At 42.0% G+C, this 19,404-nt stretch overlaps 1 protein-coding gene across 1 annotated transcript in view; it reads left to right on the plus strand.

Moving 5' to 3' along the window:
- Nucleotides 1-19,404, plus strand: part of LOC141132110 (uncharacterized protein C3orf20 homolog) — a 47,141-nt gene that overhangs the window by 12,368 nt on the left and 15,369 nt on the right. The window contains exons 6-10 of the mRNA XM_073620157.1: nucleotides 1,494-1,740; nucleotides 3,321-3,416; nucleotides 5,700-6,027; nucleotides 8,674-8,790; nucleotides 15,699-15,841. Of these exons, the coding sequence (XP_073476258.1) occupies nucleotides 1,494-1,740; nucleotides 3,321-3,416; nucleotides 5,700-6,027; nucleotides 8,674-8,790; nucleotides 15,699-15,841 (931 nt within the window). The remainder of the gene's footprint in view (nucleotides 1-1,493; nucleotides 1,741-3,320; nucleotides 3,417-5,699; nucleotides 6,028-8,673; nucleotides 8,791-15,698; nucleotides 15,842-19,404) is intronic.

Genomic DNA, 19,404 nt, shown 5'->3' on the forward strand with positions numbered 1-19,404 from the left:
CACAATAAAAAAAAATGTGGAGAATAATACTTGGCTATGTGTTTTACTTCAAATTACAGTTTGGGAGTAGACAGTTATATTTTAAAAAATACAATGTAAAATTGACAAGGGACACCAACATAGTTGTATATTTGATGTTAAAAATTACGGGATAATGGTGTTGTGGTAACGTGCTCAAATAAAAAAAAAAAAAAGGCATAATAATATTATTCTTGATATCACTAGAAAAAAAAGCCTTTGAAAATTAGTTTGCAATAACTCCATCAGTATTACCAGCAAAGCAGCTTCATTATTATTCCATTAAAGAAGGAGAATTATGCGCTGCATTTTGAGATTTCATAATTTGCCGCATCACGATTAATTCTCCATTACGAGCGCTAGTTTACAAGACCGACCGCTTCTGGCTCATCCTTGCTTCCGAGCATGCGTGTTTGTACTTTGGACTTTTGTCCGATGGACTTGTGTACACACGCTCAGAAAATCCAACAACACACATTTGTCCGCGGAAAATTTGAAAACCCGCTAGCCAACATTTATTGGCAGAAAGTCCGACAACAATTGTCCGATGGAGCATACACATGGTCGGATTTACCAACAAAAGCCTGTCATTGAACATTTCCCATTGGAAAGTCCGATCATGTGTACAGGGCTTTAGGCTTTAGGCTTGGTTCACACCGCAGCACGCTCCGGCTCACAGCAGGTGTCCGGTGCGTCTCCATTCACTGTTTCAGGTCTGATTTCAGCCTGAATTTTTGGGCTAAATTTAGACCTGAAACAGACCAAAATACGCACAGGGCTCCTGGGCAATTTGCACCGGAGCTGCTGCGGAGATGAGTGAACCGGCAGAGCCGGTCACAATCTCCTGCTATGTGAATTGGATGCGGGGCAACTCACATCCAATTTGCAATAGTGTGAACCCAGCCTCAAAGTATTCATTTCTAGCAGCCCTTTACTTTGCCAATGTTTTAATAAATCAACACTATACAGTATGTTAACTAAATAGCTTATAAATAAATCACTGGTACTCTTACACAGCATAGGCAAAAAGTCCAAATTTGAGTTTGTTTAGGCTGCACATCTGGGAAAGGAGGGAATGCAAGGAAGTTGATGAAACAGATTATGAAGGTACTTCTATGTTTACATACTAGAGGAATGCAAAAGTTTAATTTAAGACAAAGCATTTTCCTGGTTACTGTGGAGCCAGTCAGCCATGTAATCCGCATATGACTGATAATATACAGTATAATTAAAGTACATGGTAGTATGGCTGGAAAATGGAATAACGTGTAATGCTCCATCAAGATATATTAACTTACAGGTTTAAATGCTTTTATGGTATGCAGATGTATTTTATATACAGTGGACCACCCAAGATCAGCCCAGGTGATGTCAGATGTTCTTTATGATATCAGATTAAAAGTATTTCAGATGAGACCATTATGAGTTTTTCAAGATTCAGAGGTTTAGTTCATGACATCAATCTGATTTTGTAGGACTTGATTCACCTCACATACAGAGGATGTCTGACGCACCTCCAAAAACATCACGCAAAAGGAAAGTCCAATCTGCTACTTCTTTCCCTATAACTACACCCGTGCCGAAGACTCAGCCTGTCATAGAAACAGAAACTAGGAATATACCAAGCAAAGAAGGTTCTCAGCCATACGGACGCTTTCTGTCAGCACCTGTCCGTGCTCATTTTACACGCTGGGATACACCCCGAAGCTCTGCTTCCCCCAGGTATAAAAGTTTGTATATTTATTTACTATATTATGAGACATAGGCTGAATTTACCAAAACTGGAGCAGAGTCTGAAGCAGTTGTGCATAATAACCAATCAGCTTCTAACTTCAGCTTGTTCAGATAAGCTTTGAAAATGGAAACTAGAGAATGCTTGGTTGCCATGCACAACTTTCCAAATTCTGATTGCTCAAATGTTTTACAAATTCCCCTCATGGAGTCTATCAGTTGGGCCTGAGTGTGTACCCGTAATACTTTGAAAGCATTATAATACAGTATTTCCTAAGCTGTTTGAATAATCACAGTAGTTATTTGTCTGATGTTAGGTTCTAATAAACATATCTGTAATACATGGGTATGTTAAAGAAGAACTGAAGGCAAACCTGTCCAGTTTTTTTTGCCAACTGTGTCCCATTGGAGAGATTTTCCTTAACTTCCTGTCCCATAACCACAACAGGAAGGGTCACCAAAACTAGTGTCCCCCTTGAAAAAGTTCCCTTCTATTCCTGTTCTGGCAATAACCCAAATTTTGGCAATTTTTTTTCACTTTCAGTGATAATGGTCACCAGGACAAATAGAGAGAGTCTCCTTAAAGGGTTACTAAAGACTCACATTTTTTTTTCTTTAAAACAACAAACACGTTATACTTATGCTGGCCATACACTATATGAAAAATCAGACGAAATTCGTTCATTTAGACAGTTTGTTAGTTTTTCGTCCAGTTAATGGGCACAAAATCGCTAATCGTTGAGACAATTTTGCGCCGAAAAAAATGAAGGTTAATGTGTTTCCCATCCGAACTGTCTGCACTAGGTATATGTAAAAAAAACGAACAAAAAATGCATTCATTTATGTCCACTGAACGATTTATCGGTCATTACATGATGGCACTATCGTTTGCGCTCACGGTGGAATGTTCGCTTTTCGAAAATGGGTTCAGCCAATTTTTCGTATAGTGTATAGCCAGCATTACCTGGTCTGTGCAATGGTTTTGCCTCTGCTTCTGGGGGCCCCCGCTGGCGCTACAGGCTCCACCCACCCAGTGCCCCATAGCAAGCCACTTGCTCTAGGGGCACTCGTGCATGCTTGTTCCCGAGACCTGCTCTGTGTGTCCATAAGACACACAGAGAGCAGGGCTCAGCCTCTCCCTTCTCACTGGCAGTGATTGACAGCAGCGGGGGCTGATGGCTTCCGCTATTGTCTCTCAGCCAATGAGGAGGCAGAGACCTGAGACAGCAGCCGCTCTCATGCACATCGCTGGCTTCGAGATCAGACTCGGGTAAGTATTAGAGGGGGCTGGGAGGTGTACTGCATACTGAAGAGTTTTCACCTTCATGCATGAAGGTAAAAAACCTTTAGCCTTTATAACCACTTTAACGGGGGGTGCAGACAACAATAAAAATAGGTGTTCTGATCCCTCTCCACTCTACCCAAAAACTAGAGAAAAAAGTTTTGCCTTTAGATATACTTTATATACATACTGACAGTACAGTATATATACAAAATGTAATATATTGTCAATATTCGCTGCTTGAACATACTGCAGTTGATGCATCAGTATTTTTTTGTTGTTATTTCAGGCCTTCTTCATTGTCGAGCACCAAAAAGGAGCACACATCTGCTGATCCAATCTTTAGTAAAAGTGTATCCGGCTTAAAAGTTGTTAGTAAGTCAGTGTAAGTAATAGTAAGTATTACATCACAGCTATTTCAAGCTAAAGATTGCTTATTTGGGACCATTAGGATTTTTTTACTTCTACATGAATGCTCCAAAAATGTGTTCTGTTTTTTCATCTATGTCATAAAAATAAATACAGACAGTATTATTCAGCATACCTGCACATACCTGTAGTAGCATCCCAAACCTTTCCCAGCTAAATACTAGATTGTTCTGACAGGTAAATCTTTAACACCTCGGGTAATGTCAGGGCTTGCTGCTAAGTTTCACTACTTATATTCCTACTGGACTATTACTATAATGTGCATCGGCTTCAGGGCCTTTACATATGTATATGAGGCTACTATAAAAAAATCTAAAGTATCAGAGGAGGTTATCACTTGTCTTGCAACAAAAAAATGTTGCATGTGGCAAATTAGGTAAAAACCACCTGGACGTTCTTTTTTTCAATCAAAAAGTTTTTATTAAGTTTTTTACATTATACAACAAAAGAGGAAAACACACATACCATTTCCAACACACAACCCCACCCATCCTCAACACGACAAAAATAAGTTCTATATCTCCATTGGAATAATGTTCTGTGGATATATGGGACAAAAGTTTTAGTGTACTGTAAAGCACAGCGGGGAACATTTACTAAAACTGGAGTGCAAAATCTGTATTGTCAAAGCCTATTTGAACATGCTGAAGTTAGAAGCTGATTGGCTACCATGCACAGTTGCACCAAATTTTGCACTCTCCAGTTTTAGTAAATCAACCCCAGAAAGAAGTGTAATTGTATGGAACTTACAATCATTTAATGTCAATGAATTCCAAATTGGATCAGGTAATGCTACAGCAGAAATCCCAACAAAGTTGGGTGATGTAACATGATAGTAATTCACAACATAGGAATAAGTCAACAACAGATTTGTGCTGACAGATGAAATTGTGAGGGGAATTTATTAAGGCAGGTTATAGACAATGCAAATTTCTTTCCTGTAATTCCCCCATCAACACAGACAGTGCTACCTTCTGCCGAGCAATTGTCTGCTGCCGGGGGGGGGGTACTGTCCCTGACGGGAGTGATTATTGCTGGGGGCTGTAGCAGCCACTAGCGAAAATTGCAAGTGAATCTGGCAGGCTGGTTGTGCCCAGGTTGACGGATCAATCAACTTAGTACATTCAGCCTGGCCACTGCTGAATCAGCCCAGATTTCAACTGTCTATGGCTGGCCTAAGATTGGAGCAGCCAGAATTTGGAGCAGCTTAACTGACCAAGCTGAAGTTAGAAGCTGATTTTTTAATATGCACATGTGCTTCAGATCTTGTCTGCTCCCGTTTTAATAGATTCTTTCCTGTGTGTGAGATGATTCTTAAAGCTGAACTCCAAGGATGATATATTTGGCATACTTACACAGTGCTAGTTTGGCACAATGTAAATATGCATATGTGATACCTGATTGCCCTCTGTGGAAGTTGTAGCCCGAGCTACTACAGTGATGGCTACTGCCTTCTAGGTGCTGTGCAGAGTGTCTGCCCTTCTGCATAGTAACCACAAGGAGTTGTTTGCTCAGCATGGCCACCATTCAGGGAACGTCTTGCATTTTTTGCAATGAATGCAAAGCGTATTCTGATTGGATGAGGCTTAGATCATGATGCCCCTCCTCCACCACTATCCAATTAAAGAACGCTTTGAATTTATCAAGAAAAATGCAAGGCATCCTTTCAATGAAGGACCTTGCACCGCGAATTAGCCCCTGTGGTTACTATGAAGGGTAGCTGTTTGGCATAGCACTTGAAAGACTGCACCCATCACTGTAGTAGCTACTACAGTGATCTACAGCTTACGCAGAGGCCGATCAAGAATAATATATGCTTATTACATTGTTGCAAGCTGGCCCAAAGTAAGTATGCAAAATACTTATATCATCCCCTGGGTTCAGATATAAAAAATGTTATCTACATTTATTATTATGTGAAGATACAAAAAAGATCAGATCACCTTCGCTAACCATTTCTCAGATCTCTCTCCCTCTAACATTTTACATTTTGGATGGCTTTAGCCTGACCCAGTGGTAATTCATTCTACTAGCACATTAGTATCCACGTGTGCAGCTACAGTATGTGAATTTGTTTTATCCACTATGTGGCAAAATGTAAGTCAACAATGTAGATGTCAACACCTAAAATTATTAGTTGTCTTGTATGTATTGTATGTTTGGCACATTACTTCTTTCCTCCGTGTACTCCAATTAAATGTCCCTTTTGTCTATTTTTTTTTTTCTTTCCCTGTTGTAGGCCTGAAACAGCACTATCAGTTCCTGTAGGTATTCTTGAACAAGATTCTGAAAAGCTATGGCACACATCACACTACACCTGCCCTGTAGTCTTACAGAAAGTCTTGTTGGGTGAGGAAGGTGGGATATGTAGGTGTAGTAACCACCAGATCCCCTATGTCACAGACCTGGAGTTTGACCAGCTTGTTAACAATAAATTCTTGCCTTCAGAGCAAATCATTGTTATATGTGTTGCGTCCTCTCTGGATTCAGGGGAACAGCACAGACCAGATGTGCTTGATCAATTGTATGAAAAAAAGAACAAATACAGAAGTATGCCATGCATGCAGGTATGTATAGAAACACTGTAGTGCTATCAGTCTGTTTCCCAGAAATGGATATCTGTCTTTATAATAGCAGTATATAGTCCTGAAATAAATATGTTCAAACATTCTTCTGTTTGCTTATGCTAAGGGGTTAGTAGGGAGCAGCCTAAGTAGTGCAGTCCACACTTTCTATTACCCAGCCACAAACTCAATCTCTTCTTTAGCAATGCCAATCTGATATCAGCCTTGACAGAACTTCCTATGGGGCATGCCAAATACCCAACTTACCCAAATGGGATCTCTTGATTATTAAGGGGTTCACAGACATTAACCTTGGTTGACACTGCTGCTGAATAACCATGCACTTTTTAGTGCATTTTTGTAGCACATTTTTACACGCATTCCATTTTTTGGGTAGAAAGAGACTGGTTGTGAAGCACAGAACCCTGACCAAAAACGCATCAAATTGCATGTACATGTGTTTTTCAGTGTGATCCCTTTGAAGCCTATTGGGCCCAAAATTCAGTATGCTGCAACTTTTCAACAATCACACTGCACCGTTTTGCATTGATATGAACAGGAACCATATAGAATAATGTGACTTGCAATGTTGTACACTGTAGTGCGGTGGCAGACGTAGAAGAAATTGCACTACTGTGAACGGGGTCTTAGATAACAGTCTCCCAAAGTGCCTGGAATGAGTAATGATGCCAGTGAATGGGAAAGTGCACAGAGTTAACAAATATTAATTAGAAAATAACCCTATCAAACAGTTTAGAATCTGGTTCAATTGCTCATGTTATCATCCGTGCACAGTTCCTCCTCCGTTGGCTCAGACGATAGTACTCATCTGACTTGATCAGGGGAGAAACTGGCACAGAGGCCATTATTAAATAGTAGATTGTGCATGAACATCCAACTGTCTATGACCAGCCTAAAGCTCATCATACGCTATACAATCTGGTTGTTCAATCATCTTTAGATCTACTAGCTATCCTGTGCAACTAGATACAAAGCGAATGGATTGTGTAGGTTAACTGTAATAGTACATGGTTTTGGTAAATTTTTAAAGGATTGTACAACCAAAATGTAATGTGGTGTCACACTCCACATTGTCCAATCAGAAAATGCTTTGCATGTATTGAGAAATGCCTACTACAGTGTTTTCCAGCTTCTGGAGGGATCCCACAAGTATGGTACTCTATATAGTTACATTGGTTCAAGCTGGACCAACATAACTATGTAAAAAAATCCATACCTGCAAATGCTTTTTAAGTGCAACAGCCCTTTACAGAACCTTCTTTTATCTGTTTGTACTAGCAGTTGTGTTCTTTGTTTACACACTATATTTTGTACATTATAAGGTATGGAGTCTAGCAGTTGGACCAATCTGAACTTGTAGGTGTGATACATTTAAAACATTATAATTCCATTTTTTTTACTAAGCTGGTTTGTTTGAATAATCACGGTAGTCATTTGTCTAATGTTAAGTTCTAGTAAACATCTGTATTACATTGGTATTTTAAAGTGAAACTAAAGGCAAAACTTGTTTTTTTAATAGAGTAATGGAGGGTTACAAGCCCTGTCAGGTTTTTTTTTTGACACCCGTGTGCCATTAGGGAGATTTTATTCACTTTGTGTCCCATAGCCAAAACAGGAAGTGAGAGGAAATCCTTCATCCTTCCAAACTCAGAGAATCGCTGGTTGTCACCAGGGTCACAAGAACTAGAACTTCTCTATGGGAAGATTTCCCTTCTAATACTGTTCTGGGGACAAACCAAAATTTGGCATTTTGTTTTTTCTTCACTTTGGTTGATAACAGTAAGCATGGCAAATAGAGAGGGTGAATGTCCCTAAAGGCCCATACACATGATCAGACTTTTTGACAACAAACATGCAAATTACCTGTTTTAAGGCAACATCCGACTGTGTGTACGCTCCATCGGACAAACTTTTTCGGTTTTCATCTGACAAATGTTGGCTGTGCGAACAGACAAACTAAGCGGCAACAAAAGTCCTACGTCAGCAAGTCCGATCGTGTGTACACAAAACCATCGGACTTTAGTACAAAGTACAAACATGCATGCTCAGAACCAATGCAAAAGATCAGACAACAATACAGAAGTTGACCAAAGGTCGGCGTCGGAGAATTGAACGTCCTCTTTTGAAGTGTCGTCAGTACTTTGAAACGTCACTATGTTCGTGTTTGTTGCCTAAAAAGTCCTGCCATGTGTATGCATACCAAGTTTACTGCCAACGCCCTGTGGACAGAAATACACGGAAAAGTTTGTTTAAAGTCCGATCGTGTGTACGAGGCTTTAGAGGGACACAGACAGGTGATCCCTCTCCACTCTATCCAATACTTATAATTAAAAAAGGTTTTGCTTTTAGTTATACTTTAAGATAGAAAAAGGAAAAAAAGGCCTCATGCTTCTGTAAACTCCTATTTGTAGATGATATTTTTAAGACTGTATCTGAATATAGGTGCTACATTACATTTTGACACATCATACTTTTCTGTTACATTTTAATTGTATCGAAATATATTTGGTGCAAGCTTCCTAAACTAACAAACTCTTCAATTACTTCAGTAGACTAATAGACCAGATGTTCCATATCCAAACATTTCTTTTAATTGACACAGTTAATACTTGTTATCCTGTATTACAGAGCCGATTAGACTCTTTCCGCCTTTTGAAGTACGACATTAACAATTGCAATCTGTGCACTGGTCACAAGGATCCTTTGCTCGTTCAGCGGCACAACATAGCACCTGGAATGTTCCTGGTATGATCTAAGGATGAATTTTACACAATTTCTCAGAACATCGGGATAGAGGGATGGGGGTTATGTATACCTTACATAGGAGAGTTATGGTCTAAAAACATGCAGGTAAAGACTTAAAGTACATATACACTGGGAAAAACTGGTAGAATGCCATTGCTGACTCCTTCTGAAACTGCCTAGCTGTCTACAGCTTTGATACCTCCTGGGTCACAAAGCCAGAATTGGAATGCACCAAACTAAGTCTGATTGAAATGAGCAATCTGCATACTTGTTTCAAGGCAGTGACTCAAAAGTTATTAAAGTTGAAAGTTCTCCATACTCATCAGCTTTTGGATACTTGGTGAATTTTTCATCCTTAGGGGAGAAATTTTACTAATTATTTGTCTAATCAAGATACATATTTCAGAACTGATCTTTTTTTGATCCCCTGACCACAATGATTCTTGGTGCTCCGACTTTCCCAAATGCCACCTAAGTCAACTAACTGGACATTAAAAGAGACCCAATTGCAAAACTCAAACATAAAAACAAACTTAAAGGGTAAGTTCTCCTTTACCAAAAAGCACAATATGCTGCCCCATATGAGTGTAGCACCCTGATGTTTAGGCAGGGTTGCTATTATATTTATTTGCCAAGTGATAGTTGCCTTTGCCAATTGTTAGGAGGTCAATTGATTTTGCAATAATTCTGGAATTGCTGCACTTCTCTCTTCTGTCGCTAGGTGGCCAGGTATCTGTTGACATTAGACAAGACAAGGGCATTGCAAGGACAGATTAGGAATGAATTGGGTGTCTCAGCCAATGGGCAGGGATTTTCTTGGGTCCTTTGGCCTGCTGGGAGAACCTATTTATTCAGGTGGAGTCAGGTGATCGGGGATCTGTGCCACCTGGGCAGCTGTCTGGGTGGACGTGCGTTGTATTACCCCGGGCTACTAGGCCAGAAACCTAAGGCCTATCCCGGGGACATCTGGCTGCTAGGCTGTCTGAGGGCCTATCCAGAAGCAGGAGAGCAGCGTAGGGTTGGGACTGTGGATTTTGTAGTCCAACCAGAAGTAACGGTTCTGCTGGCCAGGGAACCAGTTGTGGTCGGAGGTAGAGGGGAAGCTGTCGCCACTAAGGGACCATCCACCCTACTACTGGAGATCACAGTGAGTGAGCTGAGGCCAGTACCAGAGCAGACTTCTCGCCAGCTGGGGACGGTGAAGAAGTGTGAAAACTTCAGCAAGTGCCAAGCCTTCAGGACAGCAGAGGTGATGCTTGTGGAGTGCTCAGCCAGGGACCTAACGTGTCAGCAGGGGTGAAGCTTAAAGAGTATCTGTGAGTGCCAGGCCAGGGACCCAGCAGGGAAGTGGGGGTGACGCTTGAGGAAGATACTGAGTGCTACAGTGAAAGAGCTCAAGGGATCCAGTGTCTAGTGTATCTGAAGTCTAGTGAGAGAGACTGGGAGCTTGTTGAGCGAAGACCCACAGTGAGTGAGTGTGGGGTAAAGAGAACTGTTCGTGTTGCAGACAGTTGAATATCATTACCGTTAATTACAGCTACAAGATTGTTGCCATAGGAGACAGCGGTCCTACCTATACAGAAGTGGTGTGTGCGGCTGGAGGCCTTCACCTGTATAGCTGTCTACCTATAGAAGTCTCGGAGTCTGCTAATTATCTTTGCATCTACCTAAGGGTGTCCTGGACCTAACACTCTCTCCAACAGCTCTGTTTAAGAGACAATAAATCTCTTTGCATTCAAAAAAAGTGTCTGGCACTCACCTGTTCTTCTTGCATTACACCCACCATGCCTTGTAACCCACTCTACATTGAAGGATGTCCGTTCCCCCTAACTCTGGAGGTAACCATTAGGCCTAAAGAGGCCTGGGACCTTGCTACATGAGCATAGCAGCATTGTGTGCTACACCTACTTTCTGTTCAAAAAGTGTAGGCCTAAAACACATTAGTAAGAAACTTCCTTAAAATCTTCTACACTCTGTGATGGTTATGTCCTGAGGGGTTAATGTAGGGAAGGAGCAGCCATTGGGACCAGTAGGAGGGAGTCCAGTCCTGTTCTTTTTGGCCACTCGTGCAGTGTGTACACGCTCCTGTTGTGGCTGTTGAGCTCATCATAGGTGACAGGAGAGAGTACACACTACACATATGCGGCATGAAGGAACAGGATAATACTCACTCCTGTGGCACTGGTCCAAATGGCTGCTCCATCTCTACAGTAACTCAAAGCAATCACAGGCTGTAGACATTTTTAAAGTGATAGTAAAGGCTCATGCTTTAAAAAATAAATACATAAATAAATAAACATGTTATACTTAACTGCTCTGTGCAGTGCTTTTTCACAGAGTAACCCCGATCCTCTTCTTCTCGGGTCCCCCGCTGGCACTCCTGGCCCCTCCCCTTGCAGCATGGCTTGGCTCCGCCCCTACTTGCTCCCCACTGGCTGTGATTGACAGCAGCGGGAGCCATCGGCTCGGCTGCTGTGTCTCAGCCAATGAGGAGGCAGAGACCTGGGAGAGCTGCTGCTCTCATGCACATTGCTGGATCGAGATGGGGCTCAGGAGTGCATTAAGGTAAAAAAAATTCTGACACTGACCGGCCCCCCATTTTACTCACCTGAGCACGTTCGTTCCCTCGGCGGAGACGCGCTCTAGCTCTCTGCCTGGGTTTCTCGGCTCTTGACTGGATAGATTGATAGCAGCGCAGCCATTGGCTCCCACTACTGTCAATCCAATGACGCAGGCGCCGGGGGTGGGGCCGAGTCCAGCATTCTGTGTCTATGCACCCAAATGCTGTACTTGGGAGTGTGCCCGCAAGGTAACCCCCAAGGGGGTTTACCGATGCGAGGAGGAGCCGCAAGCGCTGCCGGGGGACCCCAGAAGATGATGATCAGGGCCACACTGTGCAAAACGAACTGCACAGTGGGGGTAAGTATGATATGTTTGTTATTTTTAAAAAAAAATCTGAGATTTACAATCACTTTAAGGGGGGCATGTAAAAAACCTTCAGCCAACCACTTTATGTAGGCTTCTTTATAAAGTCGTCTTGGCCTACATTCTTTGAGTTGAAAGGAAGCCCTGTCTGGAAGGTAGGTTTAGCACACTGTACCCATATGGGACAGCCTGGTGTGCATTTTGGTAAAGGTTAACTAGAATTACCCTACCCTATGTAATCTAGAATTAGATTCTTTCTTTGCCATAAACAAAGGCTCAAAAGACAATCCCGTCACCTTGTGGTCCTCCTCTAAATGCTATATTTGTGGCATACTTGCTAACAAGCTGCTGCTGCAGCAGATCCAAAGTTTCACACTTAAACATACTAAATCAAAACAAGAGAAAGCTCCTATACAATGCCACATGTACCTTGAGAAACAGACAAAAAAAAAAATAAGATATTAAAGTCTGGGCCAGCATGACAGGCAGGTAAGTTGTGTTTTCACAAGCAAAGGTCAGCAGTGGTAGCCTTCACATTTCAGATGCTGTAGTGTTACAAAAGATTTTATTATACTGCCCACTGGGTGGCAGTATGAGCCTTCACTAATACCATTCTAGAAGTGTGACCCTCTTATGTCACATCAAGCAGGGACATGCTGTACTTTATTTCCTTTTGTTCATGTTATTGCCAGTGATTTTTTATTTAAAAAGACAACACTGGGACTGAAAAAATATAGGTTGAACGGTGATTGCCTGCCATTGTCAGCAATCTGCGCATACTTCCACACACATCCATAGAAATACTTTCTTCAGTAAATGATGTCATGTTTGGCATTGCTGCAAACAAAAACCATACTTGACAACATTGTTTACTGTACACAGATGAGGGGAATTTAGCTGTGCTGGCTTATATTCTAGTACATTTTGCTGTTCTAGTACTATTAGAGCAGACAACATAAACCTTTATTGAACATTTATTTTTCAGAGGTCTGCTTTTACAGCAAATTACGTGCATATGGTTCATTATATTGTTTTTTCAATGACTTGGCTACATGCACACTAGGCATTTAGCCTGTGTTCCTCCAGTCCCAGTGTTTAAGTGTGCCCGGGAGGCACAGCTTCAGCGTCCAGTCCTGCTGCCTGAAGCAGACAGAAATATGCTGGATGGGGCTAAATACTGTGTTGTATTTAGGGCCCTATGTGTCCAGGGCAATGTTTCTCAACTCCAGTCCTCAAGGCACCCCGACAGGTCATGTTTTCTGGCTTTCCATTATTTTACACAGGTGATTTGATCAGTTTCACTGCCTTAGCAATTACCACAGCTGTTTCATCTGAGGGAAATCCTGAAAACACGACCCGTTGGGGCGCCTTGAGGACTGGAGTTGAGAAACACTGGTCCAGTGTATACATCCCTAGTGTGCATGTTGCCTGAAAGTAATTTGAAAAGCACTCTATGAATGGAGGAGGCCAGCATTTCATTAATCCACTCATCAGCCATTCATAGAGTGTTTTTCATTGATGGAAGCTAAACTACAATTTTTTTAAATGAAGGAGGTGGGCGTAAGGGTTGCCACCTGTCCGGGATTCCCCCGGACAGTCCAGGTTTTGAGTCACGTGTCCGGGTTTCAGGTGGTCTGAAACCCGGGCACATTATTCAGACCAGGCTGTGGCTCCCCAAGTAACCAAGACAGTCGCACACAAATTTGTTGCTGTACGGGAGCTATGGGCAGGTTCGGCATCACTGGGGAGCAGGACGATGATGTCAGCAAGAGCAATTTGGCCACACCCACTGTTCGCTGTGGCACGCTATGCACACCGCATTACTATTCCCCTTGAGGCACTCAAAGGTGTCCCAGGCCGCCAAAGTGTTCGGGTTTGGCTTGAAGAAAAGGTGGCAACCCTAGGTGGGCGGAAAAGGCAGGCAAAGACAGCACTCTTGACAAGTGCTTATGAAAGATCAAGCAACTTGTATTAACCCCTGTAGCACTGGAAAATTATCACTGGGGCAACTGAAGACTTACCGAGAGTCTACCAGCACAAGGGACACTTCCCACTCAACGTAAGTACTGTGCCTTGTTCTGATTTAAAAAAAATAAAATAAACTTAAGCTTGAAAGGTGAACTCCAAGAACTGAGCCAATCTGTAAAAAGTGCTGGCATATTATGAGTTAAGTTTAAATGGAGTTATCTCATTGACAGTTTTACAGAGCTCCAGGAGTACAGCTATCACTGCGCTCCTGGAGGGGAGACACTGGAGTTAATTTACTAAAACTGGAGAGTGCAAAATCTGGTGCAACTGTGCATTGTAGCCAATTAGCTTCTAACTTCAGCTTGTTCAATTAAGCTTTGACAAAAAACTGGAATCTGATTGGTTTCAATGCAGAGTTTTAGTAAATCAACCCCACTCTGTTCTCACACATTGCATCTCTGCACACCATTCTCCCCTCTGCTGTTCATTCACAGAAGCCTTTGTATGCTGTGAATGAGTTCACCTAATACAAAGCACTCTGTGATTGGACAGAAGGAGGCGTGGACATAGGGGCTGAATGCGACTCTGCAATATCACGAGCCGAGACTAGAGGCTACAGTGTCGGAGCACCAAAAGCATAGATATAGTTATGCTCTTGGCACTCAGAAAAAATGTGAACTGTGAATTAAAGAGATAAGTTCATGAGGTGGCATGCCCTACATAACCCTATAAAAGATAACATATTATATATATAAATAAAAGATACATAACCCTACTAACACATTTCACAAAGTGCCTGAACTTCTGAAGCTTAATTGAAAATGACTTTCATTAAAAAATGATAATTACGTTAAAACCTGACTAGCTTTGCATCACTTTAAATAGTTTGTTTGGGCCAAGCTGGTTCAGACAAACTATTTCCTATTTCCCTTAAAGCGGACCTTCAGTCATTTTTTTCAACTTTCCATCTATTAAATCTTCTGCCCTTGTTGTTTTAACTTTGAATAGTAAAACTTTTTCTGCCAGTAAATACCTTATACATCCTAGTTCCTCTTTCTTTTCTGGTAAAAAGCCTAGGCTTATGACATCATGCACAGCTCTCTCTATCTAACTCTTGTGAGAGTTTGCCAGGAAGGGAGGGGGGATGAGTCATAAGAGGGCCAATCAGAGCTGCACAGCTGGAGGTGTGCCTCTGTGTCTGTGTATATGCAGGCAGCAGCTTCAGCTGCCCACAGTTAAAATGGTTGCAGCCAGACTCCGTGGAGGGAGATTTCTGCAGCATATTCGGCAATTACAGAATCACAGTATATATAAAATAATATGCAAAGTGGTTGGAGGGAAGCTTCAGAATGGCAAAGATATCTTTATTACAGATTATGTGAGCAGACTGCAGTTCCTCTTTAAAAAATGTGCCTGGCTCTAACTTTTGAGGTCACATGTCATATGTCACTGCCTACAACCTAAGTTGTGAAATTTGATTTGCATTTCCTCCCCTTTTATATGATGTGTTCTATATTTCTTACTCTTTCTATGTGTGGGAGACAATTGTGCTTATGTGTCAATCCCACTATGTTTTGTTTACCCCCTTTTTATTGGAAAATAATAAAAATTATTTGAAAAGAAATGTGTTTGCCATCAGTGCAGTATAAAGCACATGTAGCATTAGCTATGTACAGTATACAGCACTATGATCTGACAAGTGAGATGGAGACTTCCAGTTCCACTTCTGGAACAAAATCGAGTTGGGCTGAGCTGTTACTCAGTCATTCACAGGAAACTTTATATTTTATGAATGAAGCTTTGTGTTTTGATGAATGAATGCAAGGCTTCCTCTGATTGGCTGAGGTGGAGCTTGCAACATCATCCATCTGCCTTTCCACCTCAGCCAATTAGAGTGAGCCTAGTACTAATTCATAAAAATACAAAGCTTCCTGTGAATGACTTAGCTCAGCAGCACTCAGCCTGACTTTGTTTTATATTATAATTGTATTTTTTTCTGTATCTTTTTGTTCTAGATGTATATTTGTGGGAAGCTGATGTTTGCCAACTATATTTTAAATGGCTATAGCAGATCCATAAAAGATCTTCAGAAACAAATAGTGAAAACTAGGAATGAATATCAGACAGGAAACCATTTACCCAGCGACTTCAAGTTTGGGTAATTACGTCTTTCTCCACAAAAGTGTCTTCTGTGTGAAATTGTGACGTGTATTGCTGAAGTGATGTGTGCTCAGTAAATTTAGCTAGAAAAGAGAAGAAAGTATAACTAAAGGCAAAACTTTTTCTTTCGCTTTGGATAGAGCAGAGAGGGATTAGAATACATGTCAGTCTTGGCCCCATTAGGAAGATTCACCCTCTTTATTTGTCCTGTTTACCACTATCACCAGAAGTTTAAAAAAATCCACAATTTTAGGTTGCCCCCAGAACTGTATTAGAGGGAAATCTTGCTATGTGGACACTAATTCTGGTGACACCCAGAGATTCCCTCACATTGGAGAGATTTCCTTTGGCTTCCTGTTTTGGCTATGGGACAGGAAATAAAGAGAAATCTCCCCAACGGGACACGGATGGAAAGGGGATATAATCCCACCTTACTCTATCCCAAAGGGGAAAAAAAAGTTATGCCTTTACTTCTACTTTAGCCATTGCTTTAGTTTTGGTTTACAGAGGAATACCCTACTCACCCAAGAGGAGACCCTCGTCCTTATAAGTCAGATTTTCATTCAATTCCAATTTAGTCCTACATATAGTACATAAACAGTGGCTTCAGCAAAAACATTGTTTTTTGCTTTGGATAGAGCAGGGGAAGGGTTTAATCCTCTGTCGGGTATTAATTGAGGCCTGCAGTCTGTTGGGAAGACTTCCACCCTATGATCTCTGCTGTTGCGCTAAATGGGGCCACGCCAAAACCACATGCAGTGCACAGTATTGGGCATTATTGCGGCTCTTAGGAGTTGTCAAACTACTTCTGAAAAGTGATCCATCGTGGATAAATAAGTAAATACTGTATATACGTAAGTTAGTCTCTGGTTTGGAATAAGTATGCATTTCCTTATTAATCAGTTATAATAGCCATAGGTCGGTCTCTGTCTCAAATAAATATGGGAGGAAAAAGGAAAGCACTGGCCATACTGGGGGAAATTAACAGAGGAGTCTGAAACAACTTTGTCTTAACACAGTGCAGCCAATCTGTCTTTACATTTTTATTTTCTAAACTGTGTGGAAAAAAATTTAAGATAGAAGCTGATTGGTTGCTATGCTATGAGCAATGGCACAAGTTGAGATAGAACTCTCCCCCCTTGTGAAGGTTCAGAACAGTTTTTTTTTTAATATTAGAAATCACATCCAGTAAAAGCCAATTGGGGAAATTCAATAAAGTCCTAGTGTTGCAGAGCATCTGCCCTTGTACGCTGTTCAGGGCCGAGACAAGGAGTGGGTAGGAAGAGCGGCTGCCCTAGGCACTGTGGTGTAGGGGGGGGAGGGGGGCGCCACGTGGAGATGGGGGGGAAGGGATTTGTGTTGGGAGGAAGAATTTGGGGGTGGCAGGGGGTAAGAATTGTTTTAGGAGGGGAATTTTTTTTGGGGGGGGGGGGTTGCTAGGAGGATTTGTGTTGGTAGGGAAGAAGATTTGTGCTAGAAGAGGTGATATGGTAGGGGAAGAATTGTGCTACGAAGGGGAATTTTTTACTGGGGGGGAGGGGGGGGATTTGGGCTAGTAGGGATGATTGGGGGGTAATTGGTGATGGGAGAGGATGTGTACTTTGGGTGGAAATTTGAGTTGTAGAGGATTTGTGCTAGGAGGGGTGATTTTTTTGGGGGGGAGGGGGGATTTGTATTGGGAGAATTTGGGGGGGGGGGCAAAAATTTGTGCGGGGAGGGGGGATTTCAGCAGGGGGGCAGATTTGTACTGGGTGGAGGGGAAGTTTATGCTTACGGGGTAAGCATGCAGGTTAGCGCTCAATTTTTTTTTTTTTGGGGTGGGGGGGGGGGGGAATTTTGCTGACACATAAAGCTCTTGGGAGTGGTCGCAGTTCTGGTATGTTTGCCCTGGGCTCTAGATGACATTGTCCCGGCACTGACACTGTTCAGCAGGCAGCATATTTGCCACTTCTTTCTCTCCTCCCCATCTGTCACTGGTTGTTAAGCAAGTTGTCAGCTTCACAGCCGACGGCCTCCTAGCAACCAGTGATGCTGACATTGGGCAGAACCTGATGAGGAATCTAAGACAATAGTTCTCTATCAGGTCCACTCTCTCCTTGTCATTGACAGCAGGCAGTGGGTGGATTCTCTAAGAATAGCAGGCTGTCTATTGGCTAACGATCTGCCCATCTGGGGAACTAGTGTCTGTGAATCCCCATCATTCTCTGCCCAACTACAAAACTCCCCCGCCACTGTGCTGTCTGTGTGACAGCTGCAGGAGGGAGTACAGTAATGCCCCGTACACACGGTCGGATTATCTGATGGAAAATGTCCGATCGGAGCGTGTTGTCGGAAATTCCGACCGTGTGTGGGCTCCATCGGACATTTTCCATCGGATTTTCCAACACACAAAGTTGGAGAGCAGGAGATAAAATTTTCCGACAACAAAATCCGTTGTCGGAAATTCCGACGGACAAAGTGCCACGCATGCTCAGAATAAATAAAGAGATGAAAGCTATTGGCCACTGCCCCGTTTATAGTCCCGACGTACGTGTTTTACGTCACCGCGTTTAGAACGATCAGATTTTCCGACAACTTTGTGCGACCGTGTGTAGACAAAACAAGTTTGAGCCAACATCCGTCAGAAAAAATCCTAGGATTTTGTTGTCGGAATGTCCGAACAAAGTCCGACCGTGTGTACGCCCTATTACAGTGAGGAGGGAGTGTCATTATGAACAGTTTAAAACAAGTGCATGAATTTGTCGCCTTCACCAAAATGTGTCGTGTGGAGGTACATCAGTGTCCTAAAGAGTGTCATATAATAGAATTTTTGAATTTTCCTGAATGTGTTTTGGGGGTTCAGTGGATCACCCTTCATCGCAGAATGCTACAGACACTATAAACTGGACTGTTTAAATCGGCACCTGGAACAAGTTGTTTTGCTATTAATCAGACATTAAATTTACCCATCAGGATTACTGCACTCCCACCAGTCCAATTTATACTACCTTCAACATTCGCCAAGCACTGATGAAAGAGGACACATTGAACTTGAGACAGATCCATGTACATGTTGATAAGGTGTACATGAATCGGTCGGAGCTCTGATAGAACTGTCCCAGCATTTCCACTTAGATTAATTAATTAATAGGACTGTTTCTTTTTCTTTTTGTCAATTTATAGCAGCCATAGTGACACTATGTAAAAGTGTTGCAATGAAGATCTACTTGTTGCACACATCAGAAACAGCAAGAGAGCTGTGGCAAGGCAAATGCATTTAGCACAGGACTTTAGAATATGGCCATACCACCACAAAAATGTTGCAACTGCTTCATTAAATCTCCCTGACTGGTTTTCATTATAATTCCTTAGAAAAACATGTTCTGGACTTTTAGGCTACGCATAGACATGTGCCTATTATCGCTGCCCCTGTGAAAACCAATTTGCGATGGATAGTTTTTTAGAGGCACTTAACAGGAGGTGAGGAGGCAATAAGTTGCTTCCCCGCTGCCTGTTTTAAAGTGATATTAAAGGCAGATTTTTTTTTTTTTTAATAACAAATATGTTATACTTACCTGCTTT

Source organism: Aquarana catesbeiana, linkage group LG03, assembly GCF_042186555.1.
Source record: "Aquarana catesbeiana isolate 2022-GZ linkage group LG03, ASM4218655v1, whole genome shotgun sequence".
Classification (NCBI taxonomy): domain Eukaryota; kingdom Metazoa; phylum Chordata; class Amphibia; order Anura; family Ranidae; genus Aquarana; species Aquarana catesbeiana.